At 64.1% G+C, this 23,215-nt stretch overlaps 2 protein-coding genes across 3 annotated transcripts; one reads left to right on the top strand and one right to left on the bottom strand.

Moving 5' to 3' along the window:
- Positions 1-4,744: 4,744 nt before the first annotated feature.
- On the top strand, positions 4,745-18,031 carry UNC5A (unc-5 netrin receptor A). Of its 2 annotated transcripts, none has more exons than XM_040078349.2 (16): positions 4,745-4,862; positions 12,703-12,924; positions 13,063-13,206; positions 13,283-13,386; positions 13,498-13,678; positions 13,792-13,959; positions 14,148-14,312; positions 14,396-14,584; positions 14,971-15,270; positions 15,350-15,437; positions 15,517-15,685; positions 15,763-15,996; positions 16,092-16,241; positions 16,335-16,499; positions 16,584-16,759; positions 16,969-18,031. In XM_040078349.2, the coding sequence occupies exons 1-16, from the start codon at positions 4,745-4,747 to the stop codon at positions 17,126-17,128; spliced, it is 2,733 nt and encodes a 910-aa protein (XP_039934283.1). In that variant the 3' UTR covers positions 17,129-18,031. The 2 variants fall into 2 exon arrangements, with proteins under 2 accessions (XP_039934283.1, XP_039934284.1); XM_040078350.2 differs by lacking the exon at positions 4,745-4,862 and adding an exon at positions 10,420-10,505 and having other exon boundaries at positions 16,969-18,028.
- HK3 (hexokinase 3) lies at positions 17,654-22,620 on the bottom strand. The gene is made up of 18 exons (XM_040078351.2): positions 22,509-22,620; positions 22,270-22,432; positions 21,812-21,960; positions 21,530-21,664; positions 21,327-21,422; positions 21,122-21,221; positions 20,859-21,042; positions 20,535-20,690; positions 20,183-20,416; positions 19,758-20,062; positions 19,541-19,680; positions 19,272-19,391; positions 19,082-19,177; positions 18,861-18,960; positions 18,555-18,738; positions 18,326-18,481; positions 17,924-18,157; positions 17,654-17,796 (listed from the first exon to the last, which is right to left on the bottom strand). The coding sequence occupies exons 1-18, from the start codon at positions 22,551-22,553 to the stop codon at positions 17,655-17,657; spliced, it is 2,739 nt and encodes a 912-aa protein (XP_039934285.1). The 5' UTR covers positions 22,554-22,620; the 3' UTR covers position 17,654.
- Positions 22,621-23,215: the final 595 nt, after the last annotated feature.

Raw genomic sequence — 23,215 nt, 5'->3', positions numbered from 1 at the left:
CGTGTCTATGCTGTCCCCGAGACTCTGGTATCGCCCCTGCCCCTCAGCTTCCATAGGGGATGCCGCCAGCTCCGAGGGACCACCCTGCACCTCCCTCAAAGCAGACGCATCCGAACATTAGCACGGCCACGTCCTCGCAGCGTGACACAGAGACCAGCCACTGTCCCGGCTCCCAGGGGAGCAGGAGTCATCCCTGGGGCTGCCGGCGCACAGGGCACGTGGCAGCGCCGTCCGTGCCTGTCCTTTCCCTCCTGGCCCTGTGCGCCCCGCTGTGCCCCGGCGAGCGGCTGGTGATGCTGCACCCGCAGCCGGGGCCGGGGGCTGCCAGGCTCCTGGCGTGCCCCCAGCTCCGCAGCTCTGGCTGGGAGGGCTGGAGTTTCCCGGGCGGTCGATGCGCCCATCGATCCCGCACAGCTCCTCCGGCTGCTCTCCCACCGCCCTGCTAATTAATTGTCCTCTGCTGCTGCTGCTGCTGAGGGAGTGCTGGGCAAGGGGATGCTCGGGCTGCCTGCACACTGCCCTGCCCCACACGTGTCAAGGAGCCAGCTCCCACTTCAGCCCCACCCCGACCCACCTGTAGCACAAAGTGGGGGGTCTGTGTCAGGCTGGGGATGGGACTGGCAGGCCCAGGGCAGGGAGAGGGATACAAAGGGTGTTTGGGGAGTAGCAAACAGACACTCGCAGCCCGCTGGCTGGTCACATCCAGAACAACCTCACACTGCTCACGGCTGTGCCCACCCCTGTGCCAGCCCCCAGCCTGGTGTGGGGACAGGGATGGGGACAGGGACATTGCCTTTGTGCCAGTCTGTAATGAGATTTCTGCTTGGCTACATGGATAGAAAATCCCAGCCAGAGGATGCGAAAAGCCTCTCCAAGCCCCAGCAGCCTCTTGCACCTGCCCCAGAAACCACAGTGCTCCCAGGGAGGATCAGCACCAGCTCCATCTAAGAGCACCCACTGCACTGCTTGGCGTGAAGCACCAATGGGGTGTGCGGTCCAGAGGCTTCTCTACCTATTTATCCCACTGCTCCCTGTCCCAGCCCACACTGGCTCTGGTGCAGCCTCCCCATGCCCAGGCTGGGGGTGCCAGGGACATCCTTGGGGTCCCCAAACAGCATGGGAGCATGGTGCCCACTCTCTTGTCATCCTGTCATCCTGAGTGCCAGCATCTGCATCCCAGTGCTGCCAGACACCAGCATCTGCATCCCAGGACTGCCAGATTCTCTGTGGCGGGGTCCTGGCACCCTGGTAGCGTGTCTGCAGAACTTGTACGTGCAGGGTGGTACCACACTGTGCTTCTGGCCACCTCATTTTCCCCCACAGCAGCAGCAAATCCATCTCCTCAAAAGGTGGGGAGCGACTCTGGGGGCTACAAGGAACAGGCCGTGCCCAATGGGCTTTGCTGCACATCCTAAAGGATCCCTAACCACCCCCAGCACCGTGCGCACTTAATCTACTCTTGCAAATGGCTAATTTTGAAAATCCTCTTATCAGAATTAGGTCCTCAACATCCATATTTATTTACTTTTCATTTTCATAATCTTTCCGCTCCTTATGTGGCTGGGGTTGTTCTCACAGGCTCAGTTTCCCAGCATCCCTGTGCAGACGACACCTGGGATGTCCCACGCTGTGCCATGTTATCCCAAGCCAAGCTGTCCCGTGCCGTGCTCTGTCACCTGTATATTGTGCAGCACATGTGTTCCTTACACCGTTGGCTCTGCCAGTGACACCCTCTCCACTGTCCTCTCTCCACTGGAGCACCCTCTTGTCCCATGTCCTGCACAGCCCAGTCCCTGCCTGGCGCCGGGGCGGCCACATCCTGCCCGTGGGTCCCTGCATTATGCATTGTTTATCCGTCAGCACCTTCCCTGTTTGTAACTCAATTAAGCAGGCGCGGTTTTGCTAATACAATGGTGTTTAATATTCGGCTTCCTTAAATACCACAAATGGATAGGGAGGCAGCTCGCAGGCGATCCATTATACATGAGCTCAAATATCTACTTAAATATTTGATGGGAGTTTAGAAAATCTCCGGGCTGGCCTCGCCCGTGGCTGCCAGGGCTGGGCAGGAGGTCGGGCACGGCACAGGCAGGGGCTTGCCAGGCTCTGTGGTGGTGGGAGCTGCCTCACCTCTGCTGGCCCAGACAAAAGTGGCACCTTTTGGTGAGAGGTGAGCAGTGCCAGGGAGGTGACACCCCTAGGGAGCTGGCAGCTGCAGCCCACAGAGCCTGGGTGTAGCACTGCTCACCAGGTGATGCCCTCCCTCCACCTCCACCTCAATCCAGTCTTTTTCAGAAGAAAGCCCTGACACAAAGGCTGTAGCACGTGGCTGAGCCATGACCGCCCGAACACTGGAGAGGAGAATTAATTTTTAATTCCACCTTAATTACTCTGAGTAATAATCCATTCACAGCACCCAGTGGGACCGGTGTTTCTGGCATCCCCCTGGGGCTCGAAGGACACCCAGATGCTGAGCATGTGGGGTTGAAGGCACCGGGCCAGTCAAGCACTGCAGTTTCCTCCTCAAAGACTCTGATTCCCATGGCTCCCCATGTGCTGCAGCCCCTCACACCACCCTGGCAGGTGGTCAGGGGTCCCAGATGCCCCCACGGGCACGAGCCGGGCAGACATTGACCCTTGGCAGCAGGACTCAGGGCTCTGGCAGCTGTAGAGCAGGATCTGGCTCATCCATCCCTTCAGTTTCTCCTCAGCAAGAAGAAAAACAAGCGGAATTAAAAGTGATCTCCCCAATCTGTACTAATTAGAGTTTATTCATTCATCAGTGCACCCTGCCACTTCTCCACTGATGACCAAGCCGTGCTGGCCCTCAGCGCAGGAGGGACACGCAGGGTGACACCGCAGCCTTGGCATGGCACCTCCGTGGCGCCGAGCAGCACCAGCACACGGCGAGGGGAACTGAGAGAAGCTGAGGCTGGACTGGGCACCACCGGCACCCCCGGCTGGGCACAGGGACGGGGAGGATTCAGTGGGTGCCCAGGGGGTGGGAGTGTTGTTGCCGGCGCGGTGCCAAGAGCAGGAGCTGGAAGCCATCCCGGGAGAGAGGTGCAAGGAGCAGATGGGGCTGGCATCGCACTTGGGACCCCCAGCCCCCTCCCCGGGGCAGCACCCTGCTGGGTGCCCACCTCAGGTGCCATCTGCACTGGGTACCCCCACCTCGCCCTGCCCTGCTGCTTGCCTGGGGGGTTTGGCTGAGCTGGGGGGTCCCGGCGCTGCGGGGGAGCTCTCCCCCGTTCCCATGGCAGCCCCCCGGAGCTCATGTGCAGAGCGGTGACTTCAGCAGGAGCAGATGGAGCCGCAAGGAGTAAAAACATCCTGTTTCCATGCAAATGCCATCAGTAATAACGAGCCAGCCTGAAGGAGGGTTGTTATTGCTGCGCCAGAGCTCTGCCCACAGGGGCTGGGGGTCTCCTCTGCCGCTGGCCCCCACCAACGTCCAGGCAGATGTCTTGGGACTCGTGGATCTGCCTGGGGCAGCACGGTGGGATGAAAATGAGCACCCACGGGTGTCACCCCACAATCGCTGCCCTACCTGTGTGCATGGCTGTTCCAGGGCTGTGCTGGCACAGGAGGTCCCGGGAGGAGTGTGATGATGGGAGATGGCTCTGGCTTCGTCCCGGGGGGGTGCTGGTGGTGGGCTCGGCTCTGCCTGGCACTGCCAGCACTGCTGGGGTGGAGGGAGGCCACGACACAGCTGGTGCCACCCGGGAGAGCTGCGCTGGCTTCACACGCGCTTCAGCTCTTGAAGGCATCAGAGCGGTTGTTAATTGTTCCTGATGCCGCTAATGAAATTATTGCTGCACGACGCTGGGAGCCACTGCCCGGCCGCTGCTGCTGGGGCCAGGGCTGCTCGGCACGGCTGCCGCAGGCTTTGGCTGCCACAGGATTTGGGGAGCACTCCGGGCAACCCAGTACAGCCTCAAACCCCTTTGAATTTTGCCCCTTACTCACATTGCAACTGCCCACTGGTGACAGACAGCCACTGACTGTGGGCACCTTGGCAGTGTGCAGGGAGGGGATAGAAAGCGAAGGGGCCGCATCCTGTGGCCACATCCCCTGGGAGAGGCCACTGTGGCTGAGCATGGGGTACTTGAGGGCAGACCGCCGTGTATGGCGGAAAGGTGGGGCCCCACAAGTGACCCACGTTGCCGCCAAGATCGTGGTCCCTCTTCCGTGACATTTCCCGTGGGGTGCCGGGCTGGGCTGGGGAGCATCCCTGGGCATCACCTGGTGGTGCAGCAGGGGCTTGGGGTATAGTGGGGTGCGGAGCGGAGACGCAGGGAGTAGCAGGTGTGAGCTGCCGGGGGGTGTCCCGGGGGGTGCAGAGCCCGCGGCCGACCCGGAGAAGGGGAGTGACGCCGCGCCCGAGGAGGGGGATTGCAAGCCGGGGCAGCCGCGCCGCTCTCGGGGACGGTGCGGACCCCCCGTGCCGGCTCGGGCGTGTGCAGAGGCAGGGGGTGCAGCGCCAGCGGGGGGGAGCGGTGCCGGCGTCGCGGGCGGGGGGGCGGCGGCGGGGGCGCGCCCAGCTGTTGCGCCGTCCCTTCCGCGGGCGGGTCCGCGCTCCCGCCCCGCATTGGCGGCGCCCGGGCGGAGCGGAGCGGCGCGGCGGCGGGCGGCAGCCGCGGCGGGGCCGGTGGCGGTGGCGGGGGCGCCATGGCCCGCTGAGGGCGGCGCGGAGCGCGGCCCGCCCTGCTCCCTCGCCCCGCAGCGCTCCGCGGGGCGCGCCATGGGTGCGCGGCCGCCCCGCCGCCGGGCCCCCCCCGCCGCCTCCGCCGCCGCCGCTGCCGCCGCCGCGCCGGGGCCGCTCGGTGCCCTGCTCGCCGCTGCCCTGCTCGCCGCCGCCGGTGAGTCACCGCGCTCCTCCCGCGGGCACCGCGCTCCGGGCGGGAGGGGGGAACCGGCGGCGCGGCGGGCACCCGGCACCGGGACGGGGCGCCGGGCAAGGTCACCCGGGGAGCGGCGGCGGGCGGGCGTCCTGCGGGACGCCGGTGCCCTCCCGGAGACGGGGACCGTTCGCTCGCCGTGCGGGATGCCCGCTGCCCGTGGGAGGTTCGGGTGCTGGCTGGGCGCGCTCCCGGACGGGGGATGTGCTCCCCGCCCCACGGCGGGCGCTGCCGTCCCCCGCTCCTTGCCCGAGCGTGGCCGCACACGCGTGTCCCGCTGGCACTGCCCCAGACGCTGCCCGCACCGGAGGGGTCTGGCGCTCCCCGCCACGGCCGCGCTCCCCCGGGGCCCCACCGGCGCCGGGCAGCGGTGTCCGCAGCGCACCTGCCCCACGCGTGGTGTCCCTGCCCCACGCACGGCATCCCTGCAGCCGGCACGGTGTTCCTGCCATCACTCGGCCGGGACGCGGGGCACCGCGGTGAAGGGATAGCCCGGAGGGTGCTGTCACGCCGCGGGGGTGCGCGTGGGTGGTCGTGACGCGGGGAGTATGCGGGACTCTATCGGTGGTGCTGCAGACACGGGCGGTCCGGAGCACGGCTGCCCCGGCAAAGCCTCCCCGGGCAGGACCCGGCGGGAGCGGGAGCGGCCGGATGGACCCTCGGGGCTTGGTGGCTCCGGTGGCCGGTCCGTGGGGTCGGCGGCCGGGAGTACGGTGGGTGCCCGGGGCTGGCGGCCGCTGGCAGGTATCACGGCAGACGGGAAGTGGCGGCTGCAGACAAAGGACCGGGCTGGGGGCGGGGAGCTGCGAGAGGCTGGACGTGAGCTCTGCGGGGTGTCCGGGGTTGGGGGGGGGTCTCCTCCTCTGCCCCCGAGGGTCCCGGCCCACTGACCCTCCCCACGGCAGCTAGATGTGCGCTAGCATGGTTCCAGTGCGTTGGTGGGCACGGCAGACACCCAGAGGGGATGTAGCCCCCGTGCTCCCCACAACCGTCTGGGCATCCCCAGGGACCCTGCGTTCCCAGCACGGCCCCGTCTGCAGGGGGACGCTGCAGAGACAGCTCGGTGGGTGGGCACCCCTTGGGTGCAGGGGACCCTGTATGGAGGGTGCTGTGGGTACCAAACCCCAGCTGGGCACGGACCACGGCTGTCCCCAGGGCACCCGTGGGAGCTGTGAGGATGGATGGAGATGGGGGCAGAAGGGCAGGGGGTGCACCAGAGCACCTGTGACAGGAGTTGTGAGGAGCCCGGAGGTGCCAGCACCGGCTCGGGCGGTGTGGTGTGGTGTGGTGTGGTGTGGTGTGGTGTGGTGTGGTGTGGTGTGGTGTGGTGTGGTGTGGTGTGGTGTGGTGTGGTGTGGTGTGGTGTGGTCCCCATCGCTCGCTTGGCAGGCAGCTCACAGCCGGTCGCAGCGTGACTGAGCCCAGTCACCTGCACAGCCCTGCTTGGAACAAACGGGGCAGGGCTGGGCCTCTGCTCCAGCCTGGCAAGGCATGGCACAGCATGGCACAGCTCTCCTCACCAGGGTCGTCAAGCTGCAGGCTGGGTGTCCAGGCAAAGGGCCCCTGTTTGCTGCTGGAGCAGCATCCCTGGTTGTGGGCTGGCTGCCCATGGCGCCCACAGGGGAAGGGCGAGAAGAGAAGCGAGGACTGGGGGTCACCCATGGGCAGCCAGCTCCCAAGGTGGGGATCAGCCCTCCTCAGCGGCTGCACTGGCAGGTGGGCAAGGGCAGAGGGGCAGGGTCCTTCCCAAGAGCTGCCCCTGGCCCAGTTGTGCCATGGGCCCTTCCCCTCGGCATCGTTACAGCCAGTGCCAGGCCCTGGCTCATCTCCTGCCCCAGCCCCACAGCGGCTCCTGCTCCAGCTCCTCTGGTCGGGGCCACGGACTCTGCTCTAACCGTGCAGGAGCCACGTTGTGCTGCTGGCTTCACTGGGCTGCCAGAAACCCCTGGGCTCCATCTGACAGCCCCCAACCGCTGCCCTCCACAGCCTGATGCCCCACAGCCTGGCACCCCGGCTCGTTGCATCCTTCAGCACCTACAGCCTGTGCCTGGCTGGGCACCGCTGGATCCGTGGGGCGGGCAGAGGCGCAGGGTGGCGAGCGGGGCCGGCGTGCGCCGGGCACCGGGAAGCTGCCGTGCCGGCTGTCAGCACGAGCACGCGGCAGACGCAGCCTGCCCAGGGCTGTTTGTTCTGGCTCGGTGCCACGCGGGGCTGGCACTACATCAAACCGTGCGGAGCCTGGCAGGTGCTTGCGGGAGGGAACCGAGATGCTGACGGTGCCGCCAGGGGCTGGGCACCCCCGGAGTCACTGCAGGCACCCGATAGCCTGGCCCACCCGGGTGGCCAGCAGCACGAAACCAGCCTGTAACTGATGCCGGCGCCCAAGGGGTGTTGGCGTGGGGACTGAGCGCTGTGCGTGTCCCACTGTCCCCGCTTCCCTGTGCCCAGGGGTGCACCCTCTGCGCCAGCGCTGCTCTGTCAGCACAATCGCTGGTCGGCGTGTTTCATGTCTGCCCGTGGGAAGGCTGAGGTGGGCTGGCTCCAGACTGGGCACGCTGAGACCCCGTCCTCGTCCAGTCAGTCCCAGTTGCCCAGTACCCCTTGGCTCTGCTGTCTGCCTGCTCTTTGGGCGCTTCTTGCGGGGGGTGTCAGGCAGGTTGCTCCTCATGGGCCCCCAGACCCTGCTCTGCCGGGGCTTCTGCAGGATGGAATTCTCAGGTCCCAGGTCCCTCTGCCAGCCCGTGCTGCCACAGGGTTGTGAGGTTCCAGGGCTGCCGTCGCCACTGGTGACAGGGGACAGACTGTGGGGCTGGACCCTGGCACCTGGGACTGTTGTCCCCTGCCCCTTACGGTGGGATGCAGGACTGAGGGTGACCTTGACACTCCTCCCAGTGGGGCCAGGGCTTGGCCAGAGCTTTTGCTTCTCACTGTCAGTTAAAGGAGAGCCAGGGAAACCTGCTCAGCTTCCCAGGATCGAGATCCCAGTGACAGTTTCTGCACGTTGCACTGGGCCAGTCTTGTGTCCCCCACCATCCCAGTGCTAGACTGGGCTGGGAGACCCCTCATCCTCCACTGAGCACGGGACCCCTTCCCCACGCCGTGCTGCTGACAGGGTCTGGCAGGTCTTGGCACGAGTCCCGCCGGCACAGAGGGTCTGGGGTCTGTAGGGCTCTTCAGCTACCCAGTGCTCGGTTACATGTCCCCTCTCATCCCCGGCTCTTTGTATGTCTGGGGCAGAACGCCCAGCACTGGATGCCGGGGCCGGTAGCCCTCAAACAGGCAGTGGTGGTCCTTGGGGAGGGGCTGCCACCCCCGGCTGTCTTTCTTTGGCGGCACTGGCACCATTGTCCTCAGACGCCGGGCACGGTGCAGCGTGGGTCGTGTGCGGGCACAGCCAGGGCGTGCAGCCCTGGGCGGGCGCTGGGAGCCCAGCCCGCCCTGGCACATGCTAATTGCATGTAATGGGGAGAGCGGTATCAGCTCAAATCCGTAATTAGGCAGCTCCATTGTCATGCAAACCCTCCTAATTCATTCACAACCAGCGCTCGCTTCATCAGCGCCCAGACGCTGCCAGGCATTCGCCTGGAGACAGGCACCTCCTGTGGCCCAGCCGCCCCCGTGGCCGCAGGGCTGGCACGCGTGGGGCACACGCCTGAGGGGCCCGGACAACGGCCAGCTCGTGGGGACAGGCCAGAAAATTGGGGACACGGTCCCAGGGCAGGCGGGGGGGGCACTCTGGAGAACACGGTGCCCGTTGGAGGGTGGAGGCCGTGTTGGCATCGTGTGGCCACGGTCGCATGGTCCCCAGCTCTCAGCACGCGCCGGGCTGGCCGGGAGCCAGGTCCTGCTGCCCGGCATTGGCATCCGACCCTGCTGGCCCTCTGCCCAGCTGGGGCTGGCACTGGCACCCGCCTGGCGTGTCTGTGGGGCTGTGTGGGGTGGAGAGGTGGGCGCAAGGGAAGAATTTGCAATGCCCTGGTGCCCCAGGTGAGGGTTGGAGCAGCTGGGCAGTGCAGGGCAGTGCTGGGTGATGCTGTGGCCCGTGGCTGGGGGTGTCTCCCAGAGGCAACACCAGCTCATCATGGCTCAGAGCCAGCCTCTCCCAGCAGGATGGTGCCCAGCTCAAAGCCTCAGATGAGCTTTCTGATTGTGGTGTGTTGTGCCAGTTCCCTTCTCTGCACCCTGCAGAGAGCAAAGTGCCAGCGACGGGGACCCCTGCGTACAGGGCATCCCCAGGCTCCCCTGGGAACAGATGGGCACCCCCTGCCCTCCCCCTGATGCCCACCCTTCCCTCGTTAAGGCCGGAGCAATCAGCAGCAATTATAGCTTTAATTACCTGCTGCTGGGGCACACGCCGAGCGCCGGCAAAGTGCGAGGAAATCTTTCATGTTAATGGTGTGCCAGGCCTGGCACGGACACGATGGATGGGGCACCAGCTGGAAGCGAATCTGCCGGCTGCAAAGCCCACGGGGATTCGGGGAGGTCCTCGGAGGGGCACCGTGGTGGAGGCAGGTGGTGGCGTCGAGGTCCCCACGCTGCTGTGAGGACCCCAGAGCGGCAGCAGCAGGCAGGGAAGCAGGCAGGGGGTGGCGGCAGAGGGACGATGGGGTGGGGTGCCCCATCGGGGGTGGCTGATGTGGTGGGCAGCAGCGCTCAGGCAGACCCGTGCTATTGGAGCGCTGTCCCACTGCGGGCAGCCACCTGCTCCCTCCCAGGGGCAGCCGTGCCACGGGGGCACCCTCCGGCCCTGCCGGTGCCGGGGCTGGCGCTGCCGCAGCCGCCGGCGGGCAGCCCCTCCTCGCCAAGAACACTCTGACCTTCTCAGTGGCTCCCCGCGGCAGGCACGGAGGCACCCACCGGGCTGCTCCCGGCACCACCGGGGACTTTGGCACCGTCACCCAGGAAGGATCAGCCCCTCGAGGACCAGAGGGACCATACTGGAGCACTCACTGGAGCCTGGTGTGTTCTAGCAGTGACCCCCCTGCCCCCCAAACTGGACAGTGCAGTGTCCCGCCGTCTCTCCTTGACCAGTAAGACCAGTACACCTGGTGTACCTGCTGCTGGGGGGCCCAGGTGCTGCGGTGAAAGGCTGTGTGACCACCTGGGGTGGCAGAAAACAGGGGGAGCTCTGTACATGGGGGGCAGGAGCAGCTGGGGGTGCGCAGTGCTGTGATGAGGGCAGGGGAGGGTGCCCAGAGCTCACAGCAGGGTGTCCCCATCCCCTCAGCACCCTGAGGTGGGTGTCGCAGACTTGTTCCCCAGCCCATCACCCTCCCCCTCCATCAGGCACCGCTTGTTAGCCCACGTGTTGGGGGGGGATAATTGATATTTAAGCCCTGCTTAATGCACCGACTTTACTGGCTGAGATTTATCGGCGCTGGAGCAAACCGTGCTCCCAATCACCCGCCTTTGGCTGCAGGCAGAGCGGCCGAGGCCGTGCCCTGCCTCGGTGAGGGAGGGGGCGAGGGGTGCGTGGAACCCAGCGTGTCCCCCCCCCCCCACCCCACCCCGTGCGCTCGTTGCCGGTCCCCGCCGAAGTTCCCCGGTTCCCTTTGCCAAGGTGACATAAGCATCTCTCCTGTTTCCACGGCAACGCAGCGGCAGGTGAGCGCGAGGCGGATGCGGGAGCCGGCACGCGCCACGTGGGGGGCCGCTGCCCACGCTGCGCCCGCACCCACGGGCTGGGGGTGCCACGCTCTGGGCGGGGGGGAGCGCAGGACGCGGGGGGCCCGCAGTGCGTGGAGGTAGCGGCGGAGTGTGGGGCGCCCATGGGATGTGAGGTGCCCAGAGGGTGTGTGCCAGATCCCCGAGATGTTTGGCATAACTGTGATGAGTGGGGTGGCCGTGGTCCTTTGGGTGGTCGCAGGGCGCGTGGGGTGCTCGTGGTGAGTGCAGAGCCCACGGTGTGTAGGGTACTCACCATGGAGGTGCCTATGGTGCATGGGGCATCCAGACCACAGTCCCCCTGCCTCCCTCACGGGGCTCCAGGCCAGCTCCAGCCTCCTGGCTATGCCACGTGGCTCCATCCCTGCCCACACCACATCACAGAGCCTCACCAGGGCCTGGCACAGCTCCCAGCAGCAGAACATCCAGGACTGGGCAGCACCCCGGCTCTGCCGCTCACTGCACGTCCCCAGCTCTGTTTGCTGTCCGTGCTCCCCCTGCCCGCAGGGCAGCCCGCTTGGGTGGGCTCCGTACCCCTCCTGCCTCCTCCACGCCTTGCTGCTGGTCCCAGGCTTCCCGCGCCCCTCCACTCAGCCGTGATGGATAGACACGCAGCTCGGCAATCGCTGTACTCATTTCACGTGTGATTAAAAAGCTGGTCCCGCAGCACAGTTCACCCGGCGCGTCTGCCACAGCCGCCCGGGCAGGAGGCAGCCGCGATGCTGTGCGGCAGCGAACGCGGCATTTCGTAAATAAATCGCGTTTATTTACCCAGAGCCCACGTGTCAGCGCGGGTAGCGCAGCGTGGGCACCCGGGGTGCCCGAGCGGCAGGCACAGCGGCGGCACCCGCGGGTGATGCGGCGAGCTGTGCCGCAGCCGGCACGGGGACAGCACGGCGACAAGGGACCGCAGCGCCCGTCCGCGCCGTGACCCCCGGGCCTGCCCCGTGCTGCGGCTGGGGGGGCGGGGGGGGGGGGGTCGTTAAACCAGTGAAATATGAAATGCCTGTATATCCCCGACAGGAGTTTTAATTAAATTAATTGCCAGTGACATTGTAAAAGTGCTGATGGGGTAATAACTGGCGCGTTATGGTCGCCGTTTATCTTCCCCGCGTAAATTAGCTGCCGCACCTTGCCCGTCCCGGCGGGCGCAGCGCCGGGCTCGTCGGCGCCCGCTCCCGGGCTCCGAGGGGCCTGAGCCAGCTGGGGGGGACCAGCAGGGCCCGGAGCCTCCCTGGGGGACTCAGGCTGGGCTCATGGGACTCCTGTGTCGCTCGCGTTCCCGTCACGCAGGCGGCCGTGCCAGGCGGGAGCCAGCCGGGGTGGGCACAGGCAGTGGGGTCCCATGGGCACATGGGGAGTGGCTGGTGGTTGCCAAACGAAGGTACTTAATTACTGCGCATTCCATCCCATTTAATTGCTTATTAAATCCTAACCAGCCAATTAGCAGCAGCAATTACAGCTTCATTCAGTGACACAATCGCTATTTTATCGTTTGTTAATCAAATGCTTATTTAGGGCCCTGGTTTATTAACTCTTTCCGCAGCAGGCACGGGCAGGGTGGGGGGAGAAGAGGCACCTGGCCTTGTCTGGGTCGGAGGGCATGGGTATCGTGGCACTGTACCATGGGTCATGCCCCAAGCCCGTGGGGGCTTGTGTGTGCAGCACTGAGCCATTCTCAGCACCCTGGGGACAGCCAGCCCCCAGGTGCCATGTAAGAGTGGGTGTCAGTGGCACAGGATAGGGCGCACGGCTGTACCACCCTGCCGTGCCACCGTCACTTGTCTAGAATCCCTGTGCCACTCTGGGGTGCAGCAAGGCAGGATGTGGCCCCTGGTCAGTGCCTCACAGCACGCTGGAGAAGGGGGTGGCAGGCGCCCCGGAGGCGTGAGCGATGGCCCTTGTTGGTCACACTACATTTCCTTTTCATTAGTGCTAAGTGTGGACATGAGGGATCGGCAAGGGTTCAGCGGGCACAGCCACTGTGTGGCTGATTTCTCTGATGGATGGCAGGGTGGGAGAGGGCTGCCGCACTGCTGGTGAGGGGACAGTGGGGAGGCACAGGGCCACTGGCATGTGGCTGTGCCAGCGTGCCAGCCAGGGCACGTGGAGGTGGCCGAGCCCCGTCTCCCCACAGGTGCTCAGCAAAGCGCAACCGTGGCCAACCCGGCATCTGGTGCATCCCCGGACCTGCTGCCGCACTTCCAGCTGGAGCCGGAGGATGTCTACATCGTGAAGAACAAGGCGGTGAGCCTGGCCTGCCGTGCCACCCCTGCCACCCAGATCTACTTCAAGTGCAATGGCGAGTGGGTGCACCAAGGTGACCACGTCACGCAGCACAGCACTGACCGCAGCACTGGTGAGCGCCGGCAGGAGGGACGGTGCCAGCCCCACTCCTGGGAAGCCACGTGTGCCACTCTTGGCGGGGCTCACACAGGGCTGGGGCCGCGGGGACAGCTCCCACATGCCAGTGTGACGTGTTGCTCTCTGGCCCCAGGGCTGCCAGTGATGGAAGTGCACATCGAGGTCACTCGCCAGCAAGTGGAGAAGATCTTTGGGCTGGAGGAGTACTGGTGCCAGTGCGTGGCCTGGAGCTCCTCTGGCACCACCAAGAGCCAGAAGGCCTTTGTGCGCATCGCCTGTGAGTGTCTGCAGGTGTCTGGACGGAGTGTGGGGCACTGGCCTCGGCCTCCCATCTCATCCCTGTGCCTCTCCAGATCTGCGCAAGAACTTCGAGCAGGAGCCGACAGCCAGGGAGGTCTCCATTGAGCAGGGCATCGTGTTGCCATGCCGCCCTCCCGAGGGCATCCCCCCAGCCGAGGTGGGTCCCTGCGGCTGGGCAGGACAGGATGTGGCTGAGGATACTCCTCTCCCAGGGCGATGATGTGTGCGATCCCAGGCAGGCACCCAGGGGTGTCCCTGTGCCCTACAGGTGGAGTGGCTGCGCAACGAGGAGCTGGTGGACCCAGCACTGGACGCCAACGTCTATGTGACACCAGAGCACAGCCTGGTGCTGCGTCAGGCCCGCCTGGCCGACACCGCCAACTACACCTGCGTGGCTAAAAACATTGTGGCCCGTCGCCGCAGCACCTCTGCTGCCATCACTGTCTACGGTATGGCCCCTCCACGCCAGGCCCCGCAACGCTGCCCTGGTGTCACTCTCCCTGTCCTGTCCCTCCCTGCGTCCCCTTAGCGGCAGGGCGCTGACGGGTCCCTCTCCACCCAGTGAACGGCGGCTGGTCGACGTGGACCCAGTGGTCAGGCTGCAGCACCAGCTGCGGACGGGGCTGGCAGAAGCGGAGCCGGACGTGCACCAACCCCACACCCCTCAATGGGGGTGCTTTCTGTGAGGGCCAAAACGTGCAGAAAACCGCCTGCACCACCCTCTGCCCAGGTACCTGCCCTGCTCGGGGCACCGCCACCGCCCCGTCATGCCGATGCTGCACTCCCCACTGCGCCCATTTTGGTCCCTGTCCCCACCGGATGTCTTGTCCTCCAATTCCCCCGTGTGTCTGTCTCTGCCGGCCCCGGGGCAGGGAAGGGGGGTGGCAGCAGGACGCTGACGCCGAGCTGTGCCTGCAGTGGACGGTGCCTGGTCAGAGTGGAGCAAGTGGTCGGAGTGTGGGGCCGAATGCACCCACTGGCGCAGCCGCGAGTGCTCGGAGCCAGCGCCACGCAACGGAGGCCGGGATTGTCATGGCCCCGAGCTGGACACCCGCAACTGCACCTCCGAGCTCTGCACCCACGGTGAGCATGGTGGGGATGGCAGCCTTGTCCCCTGGGAGAGGGGACCGGGGTGTGACTGTGTGCTGATGCCCTGCCCCACGCAGCTGCCCCCGGCGCAGAGGACGTAGCGCTGTACGTGGGGCTGGTGGCCGTGGCCGTGTGCCTCGTGCTGCTGCTGCTGGTGGGGGTGCTGGTGTACTGCCGCAAGAAGGGGGGCCTGGATGCTGATGTGGCCGATTCCTCCATCCTCACCGCCGGCTTCCAGCCCGTCAGCATCAAACCCAGCAAGGCTGGTGAGTGAGTATTGCAGGGACCGTGTACCCACACTGGGACACGTTGTCCCTTGGACCTGCAGGTGGCCAAACCTACCAGGGGGTCTCTGGGCGGGGGCTATGTGCACCCCATGGGGTTCTGGGGTCCCTGGTCTTGAGTTGATTCTTTGTCTTATGGCATCCCTGACTAGGGACAGGGATCCTGTATCTTGGAGTCCCTGACTGTGGGGTCAGTGTTCTATGGCACAGAGGGTCAGGTCCCTTGGGGTGGTGGCTGTGCCCTATGGGGTCCTCACTACGGGGCAGGGACTGTATGTCCCACGCCCTCTCAAGCTGACGGTGCCCATGGTGGGGACCCCCTGTTTCTGCCTTGCTCTGGCACCACGGTCCCTTGCTCTGTGCTGCAGACAACCCCAGCCTGCTCACCATCCAGCCAGACCTCAGCACCACCACCATGACCTACCAGGGCTCGCTCTGCCCACGCCAGGATGGCCCTGCCAAGCTCCAGCTGCCCAACGGGCACCTACTGAGCCCGCTGGGTGCAGGACGGCACACCCTGCACCACAGCTCACCCGCCGCCGAGGGTGCTGACTTCGTGGCCCGGCTCTCCACACAGAGCTACTTTCGCTCCCTGCCCCGCGGCACCAACAACATGGCCTATGGCACCTTCAACTTCTTGGGGGGGCGGCTCATGATCCCCAACACAGGTACAGCAGGGTGGGGATTCCAGAGCACTGCTCAGGCCAGGCAGGGTCCTCATGGGGCTCACCCTGCATTCCCACCCAGGGATCAGCCTGCTCATCCCACCTGATGCCATCCCACGGGGGAAGATCTATGAGGTCTACCTGACCCTGCACAAGCAGGAGGAGGTGAGGTAGGTGCTAGGGCTGCTGGGGAATCGGGTTGTTGGAGGGGGTTCTGTCCTGACTCAGCTGCCCCCATCGCTGCCCCAGGCTGCCCCTGGCTGGCTGCCAGACGCTGCTGAGCCCCATCGTCAGCTGTGGCCCCCCCGGGGTCCTCCTCACCCGCCCTGCCATCCTGGCCATGGGGCACTGCGTGGAAGCCAGTGCTGAGAACTGGAGCATCCGGCTGAAGAAGCAGTCGTGTGAGGGCACGTGGGAGGTGAGCGGGGGAGAGGGGGTTCGGGGATGGAGGCAGGAGAGCCACAGCTGAGGTGCATCTCTGCCTGGGTGCCGCAGGACGTGCTGCAGCTGGGCGCTGAGCCGTGCACGGAGCTGTACTACTGCCAGCTGGAAGCACAGACTTGCTACATTTTCACGGAGCAGCTGGGGCGCTTTGCCCTGGTCGGGGAGTCCCTCAGCATGGCGGCCTCCAAGCGCCTCAAGCTGGTCCTGTTCGCGCCGGCCGCCTGTCCTTCGCTCGAGTACAACATCCGTGTCTACTGCCTCAGCGACACCCAGGACGTCCTCAAGGTACCGGGGTCCCCAGCCTGCCCATCCCGGCTTGGAGCGGGAGCTGAGCTCCTCGTGTGCGGCATCTCCTGCCTGACTGCTGCTTGTGCTGGCAGGAGGTGATCCAGCTGGAGAAGCAGCTGGGAGGGCAGCTGATCGGAGCCCCCCGGGTGCTGCACTTCAAGGACAGCTACCACAACCTGCGCCTCTCCATCCACGATATGCCCAGCTCCCTCTGGAAGAGCAAGCTCCTTGCCAGCTACCAGGTCAGGAGTTTGGCTGGTGTGTGGGATGGGGATAGAGGTGTACGGAGGTGCCCCTGCCACTCTGAAACCTCCAACTCTGTCACCCCACTGCAGGAGATCCCCTTCTACCACATCTGGAGCGGGCTGCAGCCCTTCCTGCATTGCACCTTCACCCTGGAGCGCCTGAGCACCAGCACCTGTGAGCTGGCCTGTAAGATCTGGGTCTGGCAGGTGGAGGGAGATGGGCAGAGTTTCACTGTCAACTTCAACATTGCCAAGGTGAGGACAGGACTGGGCCACCCCTGGGGGTGGCCATAGGATTGCCTCACATCCCTTTCCCTCCCTGCTCATGCTCTCCCCTAGGACACAAGGTTTTCAGACTGGCTGGTCCCTGACGAGGTGGGCACCCCAGCTCTGGTGGGCCCCAGTGCCTTCAAGATCCCTTTCCTCATCCGCCAAAAGATCATCAGCAGCCTGGACCCGCCGGGCACACGGGGAGCAGACTGGAGGATACTGGCACAAAAGCTCAACCTTGACAGGTAATGCAGACTGAGGACAGTGCTGAGGATGGGGTGGCATGATGGATGGGGGCAGGAGTTCTGGCCTCATCCTGCACCTATGGATGGATGCTGGAATGCCGTGGGATCCTGGGATAGGGCTGCTGCACAAGGTGAGGCTAGCACAGGGTTGGTAATGGGATGTGGAGCCATCCCTGTGCCCTGACACGGTCCCTCTGTCCCCTTTCCAGCCATCTCAGCTTCTTCGCCTCGAAGGCCAGCCCCACAGCCATGATCCTCAACTTGTGGGAAGCGCGACACTTCCCCAATGGCAACCTCTCCCAGCTGGCTGCTGCTGTGGCCGAGGTCGGCAAGCAGGACGGTGCCCTCTTCTCCGAGGCTGAGTGCTGAGCATGGCGGGTCCCAGAGGACCATCACCATGGGGCTAAGGAGGGCCCTGGTTGGCCCACCAGGCTCCTACTGCCCCACAGCACACGAGGAGGGCTGCCTGGCCCCCTAGGGAGGGCAGGGTGTCCCTGTCCTATGGCAGTCAGGCCCCTCCGGCACTGTGGCGGCAGGACTCAGCCCAGCCCCGGGGGTCCCAGAGCCCCACGGTGGGGGACTGGGAGGGGCACTGGGTGTGCGTCGTGCGTGCGGTGCCGTCGTGCTGTCTGCGTGTGGGGCCAGGCGGCCCCAGGCCCCGTGCCGTGTTGTGTAAAGCCCGTTTTTTTAATTCTGTATTAAGTGCATTCAAGTATTTACACTTGGCCTTATGTACATAGCGGTGCCGCGGGCGGGGGGTCTGCCGGACGTGAATGTAAATAAATTCGATATATATTGCTATGTGGGGCTACGCCCGGCCACGCGCTGCCCCACGCCCCTCATGATCCCCCCAGAAGTTGGAGGTGCACACCAAAGATCTTTATTGGAGTGGTGACTATTCCATGGCGTTGGCAGCGCGACTGGCCACAGCTGCCACGAGCGCAGCCCCTTTCCCCGAGCCGTCCTCTGATAGCAGGAAGGTCACATTGCAGTTGGGTGCCAGGTCCTTCAGTGTCTTCTGGAGGTTGTTGGAGAAGCTAGGCAGGACAGGAGGGGAGGGTGAGGACTGATGTTCCCACCCTATGCACACCGTGCCTCTCACTACAGACCCCTTCATAGTGCTAGAATGCCGCTTAGGCGCCTGCCACCCCTGGCCCCACTTACCATGGGTGCAGCTTGTACAAGGTGCCATCCACCCCAACAGTGACAGACAGTTGGTCCAGGCCCCGGTTCTCCCGCATCTTCTCCACTACAGCAGCCAAGCCAGCAGCACAGAGCTGGGCCGCCCGCAGGGACACGGTCTGGCACACCTCCCGCAACAGCACGCTGTCCTCAAAGCTGGCATCGAGCTCAAGTTCATTGAGGATGACACGTATCTGCCGCAGGGCCAGCCCGTTGCTGCTCCAGACCAGTGCCACTGTTAGCAGCAGTGTCCCCATCCCCATCACTGTCCCCATCCCCTAAACATCACCCTACCTGTGCCACATCAGTGTAGCTTGGCCCCTCTCCAGGGGTTCTGATACCCCCACCCCGGGTTCAGGGAACCCACAGGAGCCCAACACTCACACCTCGATGGTAGAGAGGAACTTGGTCTTGAAGATGTTCCTGGTCTGGAGTTTGGGGCTGAGTTTTCCTTGGAACAAGAGCTGTTTCTCTGTCATTACCATCAGGACCTGACGCACGATCTCGCCCAGGTACATGCCGCTGATGAGCTTCTCAAACCTACCCAAGGCACAGGCTCAGCTGGACACAGCCACCCGCTCCCAGTCCCCTCTGCCCCAGGGCCCTCACCCACCTCTGTTTGCCCGGGTTGATGGTAGTTTCGTCCACCACCTTGTCAAAGTGGGTGAAGATGTGGTCTAGGCAGCCGTTGTCCCCAAAGGCCCCCCACTCCATGTTGATGCACATACGGCCCTGGTCCCCCTCCACAGTGCCCACATTCCTCATCTCCTCCATGTAACAGGCATTGGTCCCTGTTCCTGCAGGCACCGTGCTGGTGTCACCCCCATTGCAGTTCTGGCAGAGGCATGTGGCCATGCCACGTAGGGTAGAGGGGTGGTGAGGAAATGGGGGACCTCCTGGATGCAGAGGTGCTCCTCACCCACAATGAGGCCAATTTCACATTTGGGGTCATCATAACCACAGGCCATCATGGTTCCCACCGTGTCGTTGACCAGAGCCACCACCTGCATCCCTAGGTGCTGCCAAACAGGAGATGGGGTCACTTTTGATTTAGTGGCACCCAGACAGCTCCTGGAGCTGACACTGCCTGGATGCAGGATGAACCTTGGGGACAGGGACAGGCCACAAGACATTCCCTACCTGTTTGCGCCGGGCAGCCTCCCGCAGCAGCTGGACAACGTCTTGTCCCACGCAGCCTGAGGCGCTGAAGCCTTTGGTCCAGGTCAGCAGCAATGCCTGCAAGAGTGGCAGGAGCAGGGACCAGGGCAGCTGCGTTGCACCACATCCTGGGGTCCTTCCCACCCTCCTGGTGCTGGAGCCACCCCCTCACCTTATCTAGGCCCATTTGCTGGCAGGGGAAGGAGAAGGTGAAGCCAAGAGGCAGCTTGTCTGTCACCAGCTTCTGCTTCCTCTGGAAGTCTATGATGCAGTCAATGATGTGGTCAAAGAGCTGTGGATAATGGCCATGGTCAGCACGGCCTAGGCTGGGGCAATGCTGGGAGGGCCTCTTCCAGCCCCACCATGGCCCCATGGAGTGCAAGTAGCGAGGCAATGCCCACCCCAGCCCCCCAGGCACTGGTCACAGGTCCTCAGCCTCACCGCTTCGCCCGTGCCCTGCATGATGGCAGCTGGGATGACGTAGATCTCACTGGCCATGCTGATGCCCTCCTCTGTCACATGCACCACCAGCACACGGAAATTGGTCCCCCCCAGGTCCAGCGCCAGGAAGTCGCCTCTCTCTGTGGGGAGCCAGCACAGTGCATTACCAGGGCCACGGCCTCCTCGGCACCCCATTCCCAGTGTCCTTGTCCCTTACCAGTGCCATCGGGTGTGTGAGTAACGTAGGTGGGCAGCATGCGGACAGAGGCAGAGGCATTGGTCTCCTTACACAGGCCCCGCTCCATCTCCTGCCTCATCAGTGCCTGAACTTTCTCCAGGTCAGCGCGGGAGAGCCGTAGTGGGGCCAGCACCTCATTCACTTCACGGCGCTGGGCTGCCAGGCGCAAAGCCACTGCTGTCACCATGGCTGCCCCCCGCCCAGAGCCATCTCTTGCAGGCAGGAGGGTGGCCAGGCACTCAGGGGACAGTAGCCTTGACACACTCATCAGGATCTCCGCAAACCTGCCAAGGATGAAGAAGATAACATGGGCTGGGTGTGAGGCATCCCACTGGGGTAGCACCCCACTGGGGTAGCACCCCACTGGGGTAGCACCCCACTGGGAGCTCTGTGTTCCTCATCACCTGGGGTAGCCCTTGTATAATTCTCCTTCCATCCCCACGTTGACCATCAGCGTCTCCACGTCCCGGGTCTGGCACATGTAGCTGAGGATGGCAGCCAGCCCAGTGGCGTGGAGTGTGGCAGCACGCCCCAATACTGCCCGGCAGATCTGCTGCACACGGCCGCAATCCCGCTCGTTTGCCTGCAGCCCCAGAACCTTGAGAATCCTCTTCACGTCAGTTGTTCCATCCTCTTTGCTGGAAGGTAGATCATAGCCTTGCAGCACCTGCAGGTCCACCAGCTCGCAGCCAGGAACACTCATCCATCATGCCCCATCCTCCCACCCATGGCAGCTCCTGGTTCCCAGACACTCACTTGACAATGTCCAGGACATGTTGGATCGTGAACACTCCCTTCTCCTTCAGGACAGCAGCATTGGTCTCAGTGAAGATAGCCTTCTCTGCTGCTAGGGCAATCAGCGCGTGCCGGACAATCTCCCCCAGGTACAGGGTGCCCACCATCTTCTCAAACCTGCGTGGGTTTGAGCCCACATGGGAGTCAGTCGTGCTTCCCAAGCAGCACTCCTTGGCCCTTTAAGACCATCTTGGAGCATTGCAGGGAATGTGTGCTTCTGGTGTTGGGGCCTGACATGCTCAGGGGTAGATGGGGAGCCTGTCTTTTCTGGGGGAGAAAGAGCACCTCTTCTCCCCAGGGTTGGAAGATTCCTTATCCACACATTCATCATAGGGCGTGAAGACGTCATTCAGGATGCCATCATCCCCAAAGCAGCCCCACTCAGTGTTGACACACATCCGCCCGCTGGTCTCGTCTGCTGTTTCCACCAGGTATGCCTCGGCCATGAAGCAACAGTTGGAGCCCTTGTCTGTGAGAGTGATGGGGCTGAGCACCAGCACAGCTCCCCAGCGCCCACCACCACGGCACACAGGGTGCCCCAGTCTCACCTGCAACCATGGCAACCTCACAGGGTTTCCCCTCCATGCTGCAGGTCATCATGGTGCCCACAGTGTCATTCATCAGGGCAACAACGTCCACGTGGCAGAACTGGGCAGGAGTAAATTCAGAGGGTTTCCAGCCCCTCCAAGAGGACAGCCAATTGTTACCAGTGGCTGCTGTCCCATTGGCCGATCCACCCCCATTGGCCCCCACCTCCTGCTTATTGATGGCTGACTGCAGCAGCTGCACCACATCCTTCCCCACCACGCCACTGCAGCTGAAGCCCTTGGACCAGGAGAGGAGTTCCGCCTGTGGAGAGCGTGTGACAGAGTCATTGACTGCCGGCACCAAGATGGTTCCTCTCCCCACTGCTGCTGTGCTGTGGTCACAGCCTGGGACAGGGCTCTCCCCCTCACCTTGTCCAGCTGTGTCTGCCGGCAGCTGAAGGGGAACACAAAGCCCAAGGGAAGGCGTTCCTCAGACTTGCTGGCATCAGAGCTGAAGCTCTCAGCCAAGAACTGGGACAGGCATTGTGCAATGAAGTCAAAGAGCTGCAAAGTCATGACTGGGGATAAGGGCTTCTCACCTTAGCCAGTACCCAGGCTATGGAAGGCAGCCTGGAGCTCCAACACCCTGCCGAGCCTCTGTGATGCTGGGCAGCCCAGCACCAGCCACCCTTTGCCATGGCCTACTCATACCGCTTCTCCTTCACCCTGCATGATGCCCTCTGGCAGCTCGAAGACCTTGTACACCATATTGGGGCTCATGTTTCCATCGCCGTAGAGGGTCACCAGCAGGGTCCGAACCTGGCTCTGGCACAACTCTACCACCAGAAAATTGCCCTTCTCTATGGGGAAACAGAGGCAGTGTCAGGCAGAGACTTTCCCTGTGACAGATCTCCTAAAATCTGCTCCCTGCCCTGTCCCAAGGACAGTCACTCACCCATGGGCAAGGCTCCTGAGAGCCTGAGACTCTCAGAGAGGCCAAGAGAACAAGCTTCTGGCTACTGCCCCTGCATTGGGGTGTGGCAGAGGAGAAGCTTGTGGACCCCATAACTGATGCAAGAGTGGTTTACCCCTTGCCAGCACCCCCAGGGCTGAGTCCAGTGAGGTGTGCAGGGCTGCCGGTAGCAGAACAATTCATCCTCATGCCTTACCAGTGCCATTGGGAGTGGAGCAGATGTAGGTCGGCAGCATACGCACTTTGGCCTGTGCATGTGTCTGGCGGCTCAGCCCCTTGCACATGTCCTGCATCATGTGGCCCTTCATGATATGCAGCCTCTCCAGTGGGATGCTGAGTGATCGCAGGGCTCGTTGTATCTGGGGATGGTGCATTAGGGCAGAGGCACAGAGGGAAAGGGCAGGGAATAACCGGAGGAGCAGGGATGGGCCTTACCGGTGTGGTGTGGGAACTATCATGGCGTTGGTTCACATAGCTCATTGAGATCCTGCATGGAGAGAGGAGATGTGTCACCCACTGAGCCCGGGCCTGTAGGACAGGACAAATGCCTGCCCTTGCCCAGGCACGCAGTGGGGCTGGAGGCCTGTACCCAGCTCTGTTCCCACCTGCTGTCTATCTCCATGCTCGTTGAAGCCTCCATATCTTCGTCCCTGTGCAGTATCCTCACACTGCCTCTGCGGCTATGGACAACGCAGCTCTGCCCCATCACGATTAGAGGGCCGAGCTCGGGGGCAGCAGGAGAGCCCGGATTTCGCCTTGGGTCTCTTCTGTCCTCCCAACCGGACTGGCCATCCTGGGACCTGGGCCGGGTGCTGCGGCTGCCCATGGCGGCGGGGCAGGGGCCGGTGTTTGCAGCTGGAGCGGGGCCGGGGTTGGTGTGTGTGGGGCCGGTGGTGGCCGGGGCCAGTGTCTGAGGCCGGCAGTGGTCACGGCCGGTGTTTGGGCCGGTGTGTGTGGCCGGTGGTGGTCGCGGCCGGTGTCTGGGGCCGGTGATGGTCGCGGCCGGTGTGTGGGGCCGGTGATGGTCGCGGCCGGTGTGTGGGGCCGTTGGCCACGGGACCCGTGTGGGACCGGTGCCGGCGTGGGCGGGGCCGTTGCAGCCGCCGTCTCCCTGGCAGCAGCCGCGCCCCGCCCCGCCATTG

The sequence above is a fragment of the Hirundo rustica genome, chromosome 14 (assembly GCF_015227805.2).
Source record: "Hirundo rustica isolate bHirRus1 chromosome 14, bHirRus1.pri.v3, whole genome shotgun sequence".
NCBI lineage: Eukaryota > Metazoa > Chordata > Aves > Passeriformes > Hirundinidae > Hirundo > Hirundo rustica.
Note: the sequence above shows the minus strand (reverse complement) of the source record. Positions and strands in the feature narration are given on the sequence as shown.